Below are 13,974 nucleotides of genomic sequence, written 5' to 3' on the forward strand. Positions count from 1 at the left end.
TCTGATGCATTAATGTTGACAATTATATTGTTACTATAGTAAAGAGTAAATTAAGCATAATTATATGCAACCAACCCTAAACCAAACTTTTACCCTAATAGTGAATACACACTGTACACAATAAAATAAAGTGTAACAACCTAAAGTGTTACTCGTTTTTTGTCATATCATTACATATGCAATATTAATTGACATCCTTTGCCATCTGTCCACACACACAGACAGGCCTGTAGCCCTGCAGCTAACACCGTGTACTACACTTAACTTGGGAGTCAGGGGTGGAGAGAAACAAGAGGACACAGAAATGTATCATTAAGTTCCTCTGCTGCCCTGTGTGTGTCTGTGCAACTCTGTTGGATTTATAATTCGTTGGTTGTATAAAATATTATTTATTTATCTTTCTAGTAAAATGTCAACTGTTTTTTTTAAAGACACATTTACTCAAATGCATTGTTACAGAAGATATCACTGACTTATATCACTGAATATATCTTCAGTGTGTATTTTGCCTTGTTTATAGCAGATTTTCCAATAGTTTTTAAGTGTAAACCTTACAAATGTGGGGGTAAATGTAATGTATTACATTTTTGAAAAACCATGTTCACCAAGGCTCTGTTTATTCGATCAAAAATACAGTCAAATTGTGAATTATTTTATTGCATTTTTAAAATACAATGACTCCTTGCTATTTTATTTTAATATCCTAAAATATAATTTATTCATGTGATGCCAAAGCTGAATTTTCAGCATCATTACTCCCGTCTTCAGTGTCACACGATCCTACAGAAATCATTCGAATATGCTTATTAGTGTTTATCGGAAATTAGTAGTGTTTATCGGAATATACAATTCTTTATATATAGTAAAGAAGGGGGGGGGGGGGGCATTTAAAATTTGTCGAATTTGTATAACTATATTTTTGTTACGCATATATGGTAGCTTAAAATGTATAGCACCTTTTTCATTTTCACACAAAACATTTTGTAAGATCAAATTTAACATTGCAAATATGGTCAAATAGCACACAAATGCTCAGTTTTTCACGCTGGTGTTTCATAGTTTGAATACATTTTATTTCTCATTATAAGTACAGTTCAGTAGTTACAAAACAAAGCATCTGCCATGAGGATACAGCAACCAAATGAAAATCATACAGTCCACAAGACAGCTCAGAGGTGTGGAATGCTCATTTATTAGTCCAGAATGATTGAAAGAGAGATAGATGCTCAGTTATACTACACAGAGGAGAGAGCCAGAGGTGTGCTCATCTATAACCAGTGTATATAGGGATTGGTCAATACATATCCTATCACTGACCCTCCCTGTCATAATTCCTTTACCTTAAGTAACCTGTACTAGTTTACTGAAACTAGTTCACTAAACATCTTCGCTTTGAGACTTTTTTTTCTTTTCTTTTCTTTTTTTAAATTGTAGCATTTACAAGAGGACATAACCTTGCATGGAAACTATAAAAACAAATTAGATTTTCTAGATTTTAATTTTTAATATTTTTTTCATTTTTAGAAATATGTTTTGGAAAGAGGACAACTAAAGAATATATCTGAATATCTGAAGAGAACAGACTCGAACGCATTGGAGTCTACACACAATGACTTACTGTGAAGTTCATTGAATTGATTCTCAAAGCAACAGAGATGACCATCATGTAGATGAGATAGTTTGAACTACACAGACCAAATCAGCAGAGTTCACAAAAGAATAGAGAGAATATCAGTTCACAACGTCAAGGCACGCACAAACACACACACACACATACACACGCACGCACGCACGCACACACACACACACCTTCATTTTCCATTAGCGATCTGCGTACTGTATAGACTGGTTTTTCATTTACTATCACAGTGCAAAATACTTCGGGGGAAACCTCAGTTTGTATTTGCTTGCATGAGGCATGGGTATATATACTGTATGGATTTATATGCTTGCAGCAACAGAAGAAGATTGTCAATCTTTCTTTTTTTCCTTTTCTTTTAATGTTATTGGTATTTTACAAAGGTGAAAGGCAGAAATTACAGTATTAGAGAAGAAAACTCCAATCTAATACCTACACTCTAAAACAGCTAGCTTTGTAAATGCAACAACGCATGACTGTATCTATGGCTAGACAATACTTGATTCTTGTTTGCATGTTTCTTTTTTCTTTTTCTTTAATAATTGAATACATCAAACCATTTCAGTAGTCAGTAACACTTTGCAACACTGATTGGTGGCAGTATATTACAAACACAATCTCATAACCAAAGTACTTGAAGTGAGCAAGACTGAGATCAAAGCATGTAGGGTTAGGGGCCGCGTTTCTGTTTGATTTCTGCAGGCTGCACGTTCGCAGTCTCCTTGGCTCGTGCCGTTTCATCAGACATGCTCGGTGTAAACTAGTTCTTCTGTCACCTCGGCTGGTTTTTGTCTTGAATGCGACAGCATCCTCTTTATCTGGAGTCCAGCCCTGAACGTCTCACAAACACACCAGAAGAACAAATCGTGGATCGTGAAATCACGTAGCCAGTTCTCAAAGAAAAAAGGCGTAGCTTCCCTTTTTTTAAATGCAGCGTTCTCGTTTCCTGAAAGTACTGGATTATCGTTCTTCTGCTTTGACGTCCAGGCACTGACTGCTGAAAGCGTGCTGATTACAAAGGAGTTTTTTTCAAAAGAGTGTGGTTGGTCTCCAAATGTGTAGTGGGTTGGTCCAAACGTCCAGAGGAACGGTTTAGGGAGCCTCAGACAAATAACACTGGTGAACTTTCAGTGGGCAGTGAGAAACACCGACAGAGAGAGATAGAGGGAAGTCTGTTCAGTTTATCACTCTCTCATTCTGAGACTGGCAACTGGCTGCCATCTTGGTTCAAGGAATGTGTTGCTCTGAGGGACAAGCACTTCAAAGTTTCAAAGTCAAAAAAAGCAATTAAAAACACAGAAAGTATTTATCAGCTACACAAGGGAGGTTTCAAGACATGTAAAACACAAGAAGAAAAAAATATTTTTTTCCTTGTTCCCAGCTCACTAAACATCAATAGATCTTCTTTCCTTCATCCAGCGAGAAAGCTTGTGTAGGAAACCATCTGAGCTGTCCATTTTATTAGTCTTTTTTTCTCTCTATATATCTCTCTTTTGAAGTCTTTTACGTTAAATAATGCTTTTGATAAGATAATGTCCTTCAGTCCTCTTCCTCTTTTTCCATCGCCTGCTCTTGGCCGCTCAGTCCAGTATGGAGAGGTGATGTTAGTTTCTGATTAGTCCTGCATCTCTGTGTCAGTTAGGCTATGTTCAGGGGTAAGAGCAGGGCCAAACTGTCGGGACGCCTCTTCCTCCGCCCACAGATGAACTACAGTTAAGAGAACAAACGCAGATTAACACCACCACCTGTGTCCTTCCTCTCTCTCTCTCTTTCACACAAATACATACAACTTTGACAGACCATTATTAACAGAAAAAAAGGAAGAGGGTCGAATCAAACCATATTATTATCTTTTTGTTGTGATCCAGTTTAAATTGGCATCTCGGATTTTGGGAACACTTCAAGGATAAGAAATTCAAGGAACTCTCATTGTTATTAGTCTGTGATAATGACTAAAACATGTTGTATAAAGAATTCCAGTGATTTAGTCCACTTAAGTTTTACCAAAATGTGCATACTTTGATGCCCCTTAACAATAATAAAAAAAAACTTTTCCTTTTGATCACTAAATTATGATTTCAAAGCAGTTATTATAATAAAAATGACGATTTAACGTGCATTTGTAAATAAATGAATGACCACTGTAGTGTTTGTGTGTGTGTGTTTAAACCTCTCTATTCATGTACCGTTAACCTCTAATGGCACTAAAGAAAACACATCTTGTGGATTATTAGATAAGAGATTAGAAATGGGAGGAGGGTAATTTGAATACTTTCAGGCTTCTTCCAGCTCTAATATAAAGATATAAATATATAAAATATTCTAATATAAAGACAATAACTCTCTGAACATTGCACTTGTGCAATTACTGCTGAAGTTTGAATCCGGTGAAAGTGCTTACTGCTTTTTTCCCCCTATTTATGTGCTATCGCCGTTTGAACTAAATAATATAAATGTTGTTTAATTCCCTCTACAACCCCTAAGAAAATTATTTGGCAATAAAATCTACAGTACAGAGTGCATTTCCGAGTCTTGTTCTTTTTTAAAGTGCCTCTATGAAAATGACAAAATGAAATTAAAACATGCATTTATTTGAGTGTGCTCTCGCAAGAAATGTTATGGAAATGAAACAAGGAGTAAGTTCCCTACTAATAACGGAATAAAACATCGTCATTTAGATTTGCCAAAGAGCAATAACGCTGACGCCCCCTCACTTTACATTATGCGCACATCTGAGATGTGCACTTCTTTAACAGACACACTTTCCCCTCAGATGTCAGACGCTTCTGAAATTGCTGATAGAGATTAAGAAAAAGAATGAACCACTTTTGCATTCTCAGATACAAACTATTCTTGCACAGAAAAAAAAAAATACAATTATCATGCTTTTTCACAAATGCCATAGCTCTACTATTTCAGAAATGGCAAAATACATATTTATAAATATGTGAAAATGATTTGTTAGTTTGTTTTTGGCCGTCTTGTATTTATACTGATAGCAAGTGCAAACATATTTTCAGTTACTGATGCCGTTACAGAAATAACTACCCGTAATGAATTTATTCCACAAAAAAAAAAAAAAAAGTGCCCAATAAAACAGGTCATCCAAGGAGTAGAATACGACGTCTCCCTATAAAATAAATCAGCTTTTACTATAAGCTGCATGCATGTGTCTGGGGTCTTCATCTCTTGTCTACATCATTAAAACGTATAGTTAAACATAAAAAAATTGTACTATTCAGTTCTTTGTGCTTAAACAATTGAGTGCACCTTTAAAATTTATATCAGACTTGCCAGGATAAGCAAATCAAACCAATGGTTTCTTTCAACTGTTCAGATTGAAGGCTGCAGTGCACAGTTTGTCCAGGAGATGGCAGTATAAGCCCCTGAATTAGCAATCCACCCAAACTCATGTTGAAAATAAGATCGTGGTACTCGATGTCATTTTCCTTTAACCTGCTGATATTTCATTTTGATCCACAGATAAAGTGGTTGTTATTTATCAAATCTGATGTGATTGGCAGTGTTTTTAAGACTATACTGCAGTCACAGCTCTACAGCTGTCTGATGGCATTTCTTTGTGTCCGTGAGGAAATTAAGATAATCATAACCATAATTATAATAAATCACATTCGCGAGTTTTAAAAACGCCTGGTCTCCCAGGGGCCAGTGCTCTTCGTGACTTCCTCTTAAAGAAAGTTCTGGTAATGAGTTACAGATTCTGCCCCATATTTGATTTTCACTCTTCATTAACTAAGCCACCTGGAATGTTATTATTTAAGGACGCCATTTCTTTTCCCCAAACAACTGCCACTGCGATCTGGAGACTAGCACACCAACTTTATGATCCTCACAACTTTTTTCTCCTCCTGTTCTGATCAATTTTGAAGTCTCCCTGACCGTATGTGGAGCGATTGCTCAATTATTTCAGCACCCTAGAAATTTTTATCATACTGTGGCCTGACAAATTATGTCGTTACCGTTATCGTAAATCATGAGCCTTTGTTTGTCCAATCATTATTTTTCCTTGCCTAATCTCAGTTCAAATAATAATAATAATAATAATAAAAAGTTGAATTATTTTTGAATGATCAATAATATTACTTCATCACCTTAGAAGTTACACAAGCGCCCAGTTTAAAACTTTAAATTGTACTGAAAATGACACTCTGTCCACAACCGAATCAGAAGCAAGAAAATGTGGCGCCCTCTACTGCTCAAGTCTGATAATACACTGGAAGACAAGAGAGGGCCCTGGAAAGTAATACAAGACATATGGTAAGAGGACACATAGCTCCAGGATCCATCTTATGTTAATACATGTGTCATGCTTAACAGAATGGCTAAATGAAAAGGCAGACAGAACAATTGAACAGCACAAGGCTGGAAGCAAGCTTAGTTAACAAGGGCCAGCACACTTGGGGAAAAGCGGGGCTGTCTGGAGTCAAAGTCCTGACATTTCCTAACTGCTGCTTATTATTCCCGGACCACATAGTTAAGGCGAAGAGCGCTCCCATCTAAAACACTGGGCCGCTTTATACCCTGACCTCCCTCAGGTATTCTATTTTTACCATGAAATCTACTTAGTGCATATTTGTGTTTCAAAGGCCCACTCGTTTTAGGTTTCCTGAGAACAGGGGTCATTTAATTGGAGGAAAATGTGAGGATATGAATTTACTGAACTATTGAATACATGTTTAAGCAATCAGATAAGGCAGAACATGCATTATGGAAAGGAGTAGGGAACATTTATTTTGCACATGGCCTCTTGACTGATATTTTTACCACATTATGTAGCTACTAAGTGCTTAGTCCATTTGTAATATCCTCTGTTTAAAGGGAAACTTCAGCTTAGCTGTTTTTGGTAGTCTGAAAGTCCCTGTATTTCGATATGAATGAAGTCTAGATGTAAGTGATGTGGTTCGCCATCATCTCCTGCTGAACACAAACACAACACACACTGCACATTCTGCCACGGAGGGTGGCTTTGTTCTCTCCCAGGCATCCGGTGCTGCTGGAAAAGAGTTGTTTTTGGCAAAGGTAGACCTCATTGTACAGCCCAGTATTTATAAATATGTAAATACAAGTCGGTGTGCAAATACACCCAAACGCAAACACACATATAAGCTGGCCGAACGCAAGGAAGTGCACCCAAATCATATTTTTAGAAGGTTTTAATGAATACGGGATGTTTATGAATACCATTTGTAGTGATTCACAAAGACTAGAAGAATCCTCGAACACCACCCCCTCCTCTCCCCTCAAAGAGTAAAAGAAACCCAATGTTTTTGGAGGAAACGGCAGAATTGTATGTTTGGTGCTTGTGTGGGTTCAGATTGCCTTTAGAGAAGTATACGGAGGAGCACAAAGAAGCAGGCGACCTCGTGCATGTGGCACACTTGAAAAAGTCCTCTGCTCTTTTCGTGTTAAAATGAAGAAAGGACGAGTGTAAAGATAAAACAAACAGCGTGTTTGTTACTCCGGCGGATGACTAGGCAGCAAGTAAACCTACCTCAGATGATAGGGAATGACACAAAAACTGTTTGTCTTGCACATATTAACCAGAATAAGAGAAACATCCACACGCAAACCAGACTCTGACTCCGTCAAGAAAAGGAAACGAGACAGTAGCTCTCAATTCCAAATCATCTTCCGGAGAAAACGGAGGGCTGGGATGTGGATGTGTCTTGCTCCCTGACTCAGTCTATTTCTGGGGCAGAGATTCTCACACTGATACTACCTCCACTGAGCAATTTAAAGCCAAACACTGATGTTGCAATCTGTCTTCTGTGCCTGATAGCGCTTTTCTCCCTCTCTAACCCAAATTACTTTCTTTTCATATCTAATTATATTTGCTAATGATCTTATAAGGGGATAATGGAATGTGCTTGATCTATTACCTTTTTTTTGCAATACATAAATACAATAGAAATGGCTATGCAGCACTTTGAAATTTTCCATCATCCATTTCAAGCAGAGCGAAGAGAGGATATTTAAACAGTATCTAAAATTTTAACACTACTGCAATACCAATCTCTTTGCTCGTTCAAAGCTACTAACGGGGAACAGAAATGCAGTAGATTCAGAGGAACAATTTGTCCGACTACACTGTGGTCTTTTCATGCCTGCTCACTTGTGTGCTCATTCACTAACAGGATGTAAGGGGGCGACCGTTGGGCCACGACCTTCACCCTGGCACATGAGGCATTGAGTGCGGACAAACATGGCTAAATAAATGAAAAGACAAGTTTTAGGAACAGATACAGGCGCTTTAACCAGCATCCATGCATGTTTTAAAGGACCATATGACCATATGATGCTGCTAAAAAGAACATTATTTTGTGTATTTGGTGTAATGAAATGTGTTTATGCGGTTTAAGGTAAAAAACACGTTATTTTCCACATACTGTACATTATTGTTTCTCCTCTATGCCCCACCTTTCTGAAACGCATCGATTTTTACAAAGCTCATCGGTCTGAAAAGGGAGGTGCGCTCTGATTGGCCAGTTATCCAGTGCGTTGTGATTGGCCGAATACCTCAAGCTTGTGACGGAAATGTGTTACGCCCCTTACCATATTGTGATACTGTGTCCCGGAGCGACGAGACAAAACCAATAAAACCCATTACAAACGAGTCATTTGTAGCATCCAGTGGGAATATAATTATGGATTATAATGACTTGTACTGTCTTTGTCATTGCGTTGCATCGCGCCACGTAAACATAAAACCACGTCTGCATTTGTGATCGGAGAAATGACAATCAACAAGTGCTACTCTACACTGCTCAAAACTCACATTTGAATCATCAGTGGCAAATTCTTTAAATATGAAATCGTACTTACAGTCTGTGAGTCAGAACAGCCGGCAGTGTAGTCTACTCTCCCAGGATCAGGAAACAGTCCTCCATAAAATGCGCTGCACACATCTGAACATTTGGGTTGAACTGTTCTGGAACAGTGTTGTAAATACAACTCAACCTCTGATCTCTAGTCGTGTCCTCTTTTGGAAGGCCAAACAAAGTATTTTCGCTTTCGCAACGAAACACACAGCATCTTCACAACATGGCGGCGGCGGTGGCAGCAACAATAAAGTTATGCCTTCTTTCTTTGCGTGAACATTTGGGTGGCGTTATGCAGATCTTCCCACATCATGACGTAGACATGTGGGGGCGTGTTTAAACGAGGTGTTTTAGGGGGGTGTGGATGAGTCTTAACTTTTATAAAGAATATATATTTGGGTTTGAGACTTTAGTCTTTGCAACTTTAGGGATCTTATCTATTCACAAACAGCTTGTAACACTCCAAAGAAAAAAGAAAACTTGAAATCGCATCATATGACCCCTTTAATGTTTCATCCGGACTCCAGATGATCTTTCAGTCTCTCCAGAGATCATCTCTCTGTTTCTGTGCACTGTTGTTATGAATATTCCTATCGGCCAAGCCCGCCCTTGTCTAAGCCTCTCCCCATTATTTCCTCAGTCTTTTTCCCACAGGCCCGGCGATGGCCACGGCATGACAGCCACACTAAACCCCCCGCATTAATGGAAGGAAATGGCATTCGATCTCCATTTGATCTCCTAATCATTTCTGCTGAAATGATAATTAGTGTCCTCACAATCCTCTGACTGTTAGAGAACAGTGTAAAATAAAACAGAGCTCTTATAGCAGAAATGACACTTCACTCAACAACCGTTAGTATTCAATAACAAATACGTTTTTCTTGTACGTATATTTACATATCTCTCCGAAACGCACACACACATGGGCCTCGTCCGCTGGCGACTGCTGTCTGTGATTCTTTTCAACTGACATAATCCTGATTGATTCGTTTAGCAGATAAAAACTCAGTCCACTTGTGCCCTTTACTGCTGGAACATAATACAGCTCTTTATTCTGCAACAATGTAACATAATGGCGTCGGAATGTAAGGAGGAAAAAAACGTTAGGGCTGCATCTTAAATGACTGTGACACTCTGCGGTTCAAGCTCAAGCTGTGGTCTAATGTAGAAGAGAGAAATGAGGAAGAATGAGGGAGAGGTGAAGTGAGGGCGAGAGAGAAAAGAGAAAAATCTTTAAGCGCAGATTACCAGAGTGCCCCACTAAAAAGGTTGAGGCAGGGCTGCTGGTAAAAGTTGTCATTGTCTGTTTCTCTTAAATGTGTGTGCCTCACATTTCCCTCTGATGAGATTTGGGTTACGCTGTTTTAAATTCTTCGCTTCAAGTCTTCGCACCCCCCTTTTGTGCATTTAAAAAAAAAAAATAATCTTTTGTTTGACAACAGGAAGACATGAGGTCCTTTTTTGTTCATCAGGACGATTGGGGAATGAATCATTCTTTTTATTTTGCATGGCTTGCTTAAATAGGCCAAACACGCACGCGCACACACACACACACACACACACACACACACACACACACACACACACACACACACACACACACACACACATACTCATATGCATAAGGTTTATGTGCCATTTCAATTGAACTGAAAATGTAAACTATTTAGAAACTTTGAATTGAGGTAGCAAACTTGGCTGCAGAATTGCAATTTGGAATTTGAAAGTAAGGATTTCAAACTAAAATAAATGTAAAGAAATTCATACGATTTTATAATTTTTTATTAGAAAAGCAAAGTTTGTCAAGACAAATCTTAAAAATGTTTTGAATTAAAATAGATCGATTCTGATCTGAATTTTGCACGACCCAGACATTCACACGAATGCAAAGTGTTGCTTTTGTTGCAACTGTTCCTCCATGGCGAACACAAAAACAATGAGTACGGGAAACAAACAGTGCATTTTATGTGCTCTAAGAAAATATGAAAAAAACTTAAGCTCATCACAAAGGAGACCAACAGACGCAGCCTCATTCATAAACAGTCAGTGTCTGAGATGCTCCTATAGGATCTTGTTCAGCAGGCCTCTCTCTCTCTCTCTGTCTCGTGTATGTGTTGTATTAATTGTGAGTCCTAATCTAGAAGAGTCGGGGGTCCCTGGAGCTAGTGGCGCTATTATTCGCGCAAGCATCGCACACCGCACCACTCTTGCTTACTAATTTTGTGCGACGTCGCACCGTTCAGCTGAGGGAACGCACCACCAAACGCTGCGTCTGAGTCAGACAGCTCCAGACGAGGTCCCTTTAGTGCCATGCTGTCAGTCACTTTATATATCGTGAAATAGAGAGAATGAAAAGAGAAAGGGAGAGAACGAGCGAGAGAGAGAATATAGAAACAGAACAAGTCCTTTTATCCTGCTCGGCGGGACCTGTCAGTGCCACCTTCACTCTGGTTTCCCAGCAGTCCCAACACAGCAGCTATCAGAGGGAACCTAACATCCACACACCGCGTTTTCCAGGGGGGAAGGAAATCATGAGAGCGGTCCCACACAAGCGAGCAGCTACTACATACTCTCCTCAGATCAGGCAACAGTCTCTCGTAAGAGAAGAAAAGAGAGAGAGATTTGGATGTTTTAAGTGAGAATGTAGGCTGACAGGCTTTTGCTGCTTCTGACATGTGATAGAAACTAGGTTTGCATCTCCCTGTGTTCATTTTAGAGTTTGGATGGAGATGAGAGAGCGAGAGTGTGTCGCAGCTTAAGCGCTGATAGTTCTGTCTTAACAGTTCTTTATTCTTGCACACACGTCGCAGTTCTGACTTCAGGCACCTCCGGAGTCACTTCTATTTTTCTCCACATTTGCAGGCCTTTTTTGTTTGTTTTTAGAGGAAGGAAACGGCTCCTAATCCATACGTGACACACACATATCCATGCATGCGCGGCACATTTCATGGATTGCAGTGCGGGAAACTCACCAGCACCTGGCTGAGTGTTTTTTTTTTTTATATGATTTTGCCTGCTTCCCCACTGGTCTCTGATGATTCAACAGTTCCTGCTCTAACATCTGCTACTTACTCTTACTGGGTCTCAATTAAGACAGCAGTATTTATGATTCTGCTCTTATTTACATTTCTATTTTTCTGCATATGTGCACGAATGGCGGCCAAAACAGCCCCTCTGCCCCACACACAACACAGATGTTTCTTGAACGAGGCCAAGAGGTGAGCGCTCAGTTTGAGAACAGCGATGCAAGAGTACAAGCTAAACAGAGAGAGATTTAGGACAGCGAGATTTGCAGCTTCACTGTTACACAGATGAGAGCTCCTACTCTCAGGTGATTGTAAAATATGGGAGTTTGATTGAGGGATTGTGGAATTGGTGAAAGCCATTTCCCCTGTTAAATAGAGGTGGCTGGTGTTGGAAAAGCCCACCTTTGTGTGTATGTGTGTGTGAGAGGAGTGTATAAGAATTTGTGAGCTGAGGGATTGCTTCAATTAAATACAGTCCTTTTTAGTTTTTAAGTGTTTGTGTTTGCTTTCAAGTCAAGGTGTTTTTAATTAAACCGTCATGTTCTTCCTATTTGGCAATCACAATGTCCTTCAAAAAGCAAGACTATTTATTTATTTATTTTTCAGACATACATGTCCTACAGTATGTAGAGACCCAAACAATACATATGCACATGCATACATACATACACTACAATTTAAATGTTTGAGGTCAGTAAGATTTTTAATGGTTTTGACAGTAGTCTCTTATGCCGCATTCATTTGATCATTAAAACAGGAATACTGTAAAGAGTTATTACAATAAAATAATTGTTTTCTATTTGAATATATTTTAAAATGTAATGTTTTTCCCCGTGATGACAAAGCTGAATTTTCAGCAGCTATTATTCCAGTCTTCAGTGTCACATGAACCTTTCTTTTGAATTTGTTTTCAAGTAACATTTCTTATTACGTCTTATTATTATTATTATTTGGGGAAACTGTGATGCATTTTTCAGGATTCTTTGCAAAATAAAAAGACTAAAAGAACATCATTTATTTTAAATATAAATCTTTTATAACATTATAAATGTCATTTTGATGTGAATTTAATGCTGCACAAAATTAATAATTCATTTGATAAACAAACAAACAAATACATACACAAATACATACATCTTACTGATCCCAAACTATTGTACAGTAATCTATATGCTTGTCGAATATTTAATTTTAAAACCTAAAGCATAAATGAGTTGATCATTCGCTTCTACACTCTACTTTCAAAGCGATCGACTATATGTTGGAACATGGACACAGGGATTTGCTCCCATTCAGACTTAGTGACGTCAGGTGCAATATTGCTTGCAGTTGCTGTTCTAATTCATCCCAAAGGTGTTCAATGGGATTAATGCTTTGTGCAGGCAAATCAAGTTCTTTCACACCAGACTTTTCCCCCAAAGGGATTATGTTAGTCAGAGGTGATTGCATGCCTGTATCCTGTGTTTTATGCACCTGCTAGTAATGAGTGTAGCTGAAACAGTCAAACAAGTTTATTTGAAGAGGTTGACCACATACTTTTGCCCACTACTACATAAAACGACTACATATTAGGGCTGTCAAAAAAAATTTGAATTTCGAATATTCGTCGAATTTAAAATAAAAATCCACGTTACACGTTGCAAAAACGTTGCCTTTGAATTTGAGGTGTGCGTCAGGCAGCCTTATCAGTGGCGCACGAGATGCGATGACTATGTAAGTGTCGTTGCATTATAATGTTTTTGTTAGCTTATCCAGTTGAAGCCACTAGATACATTGTTCATTAAAAATATTGCGGAAAAAGAGAACATCAATGCAGAGAAGATCTTGTATACATCAAAACTGAAACCAAGCCGTTCACACAGATCACAAATTTTGCGCATTTTCTAGAGGGACATCTATCACCGTTGCACTCGCATCTCGCACAAAGGAGCTGCATGTTTAGAAAGCTATGTAAAATTAATGATTTAACTTTAAAGTTTAACTTTGAAAAAAAAAAAACATATTGAGACATTATGGCGGGTTTTTTTCCCCATCCCACTGCATGTCATGTTTTTAAATAAAAAATGTACTCAGTGTGATTGGCTTTCCGCCCTTTGTATTAAACTATGCATACATACATGATGCTGTTTTGTTTATAGTTGTTTAAGCAACTTAATTATAATTGGTTTATAAACATTATTTTAAACATTATGCCATTTTTTTTCACAGATAGTCATGTTATCTTATGCTTTGAATAAACGTGCATTAGTAATATTTAGCTCGATACGCCCTCTTGTGGCCTCAGAAGAGAAGCCAAAAGCTTTTCTCCAGTCTAACTGAAATTATGCATTTAAAATTTTAATATAATTCAAATTTTGATAATATTTAAGTACAAAATTTGAATTTAGTTTTTCAGCCATTTTGACAGCCCTACTACTACACACACACACACACACACACACACACACACACACACACACACACACACATA

General features: G+C 38.2%; 1 protein-coding gene across 5 annotated transcripts in view; it reads right to left on the bottom strand.

Annotated features, from left to right (window-relative positions):
* LOC107562530 (zinc finger protein 536-like) overlaps window positions 1-13,974 on the bottom strand; it is a 207,366-nt gene that overhangs the window by 11,045 nt on the left and 182,347 nt on the right. The window contains exon 7 of one of the 5 annotated variants that reach the window (XM_016247162.1): window positions 2,161-3,346. The exons of the other annotated variants lie outside the window; for them this stretch is intronic. Within the exon in view, the coding sequence (XP_016102648.1) occupies window positions 3,255-3,346 (92 nt within the window). The 3' untranslated portion in view covers window positions 2,161-3,254. Of the gene's footprint in view, window positions 1-2,160; window positions 3,347-13,974 lie in introns of those variants that run through there. 5 annotated transcript variants of the gene reach the window in all.

The sequence above is a fragment of the Sinocyclocheilus grahami genome, unplaced genomic scaffold, assembly GCF_001515645.1.
Source record: "Sinocyclocheilus grahami isolate Dianchi unplaced genomic scaffold, SAMN03320097.WGS_v1.1 scaffold827.1, whole genome shotgun sequence".
In the NCBI taxonomy this organism is placed as follows: Eukaryota; Metazoa; Chordata; class Actinopteri; order Cypriniformes; family Cyprinidae; genus Sinocyclocheilus; species Sinocyclocheilus grahami.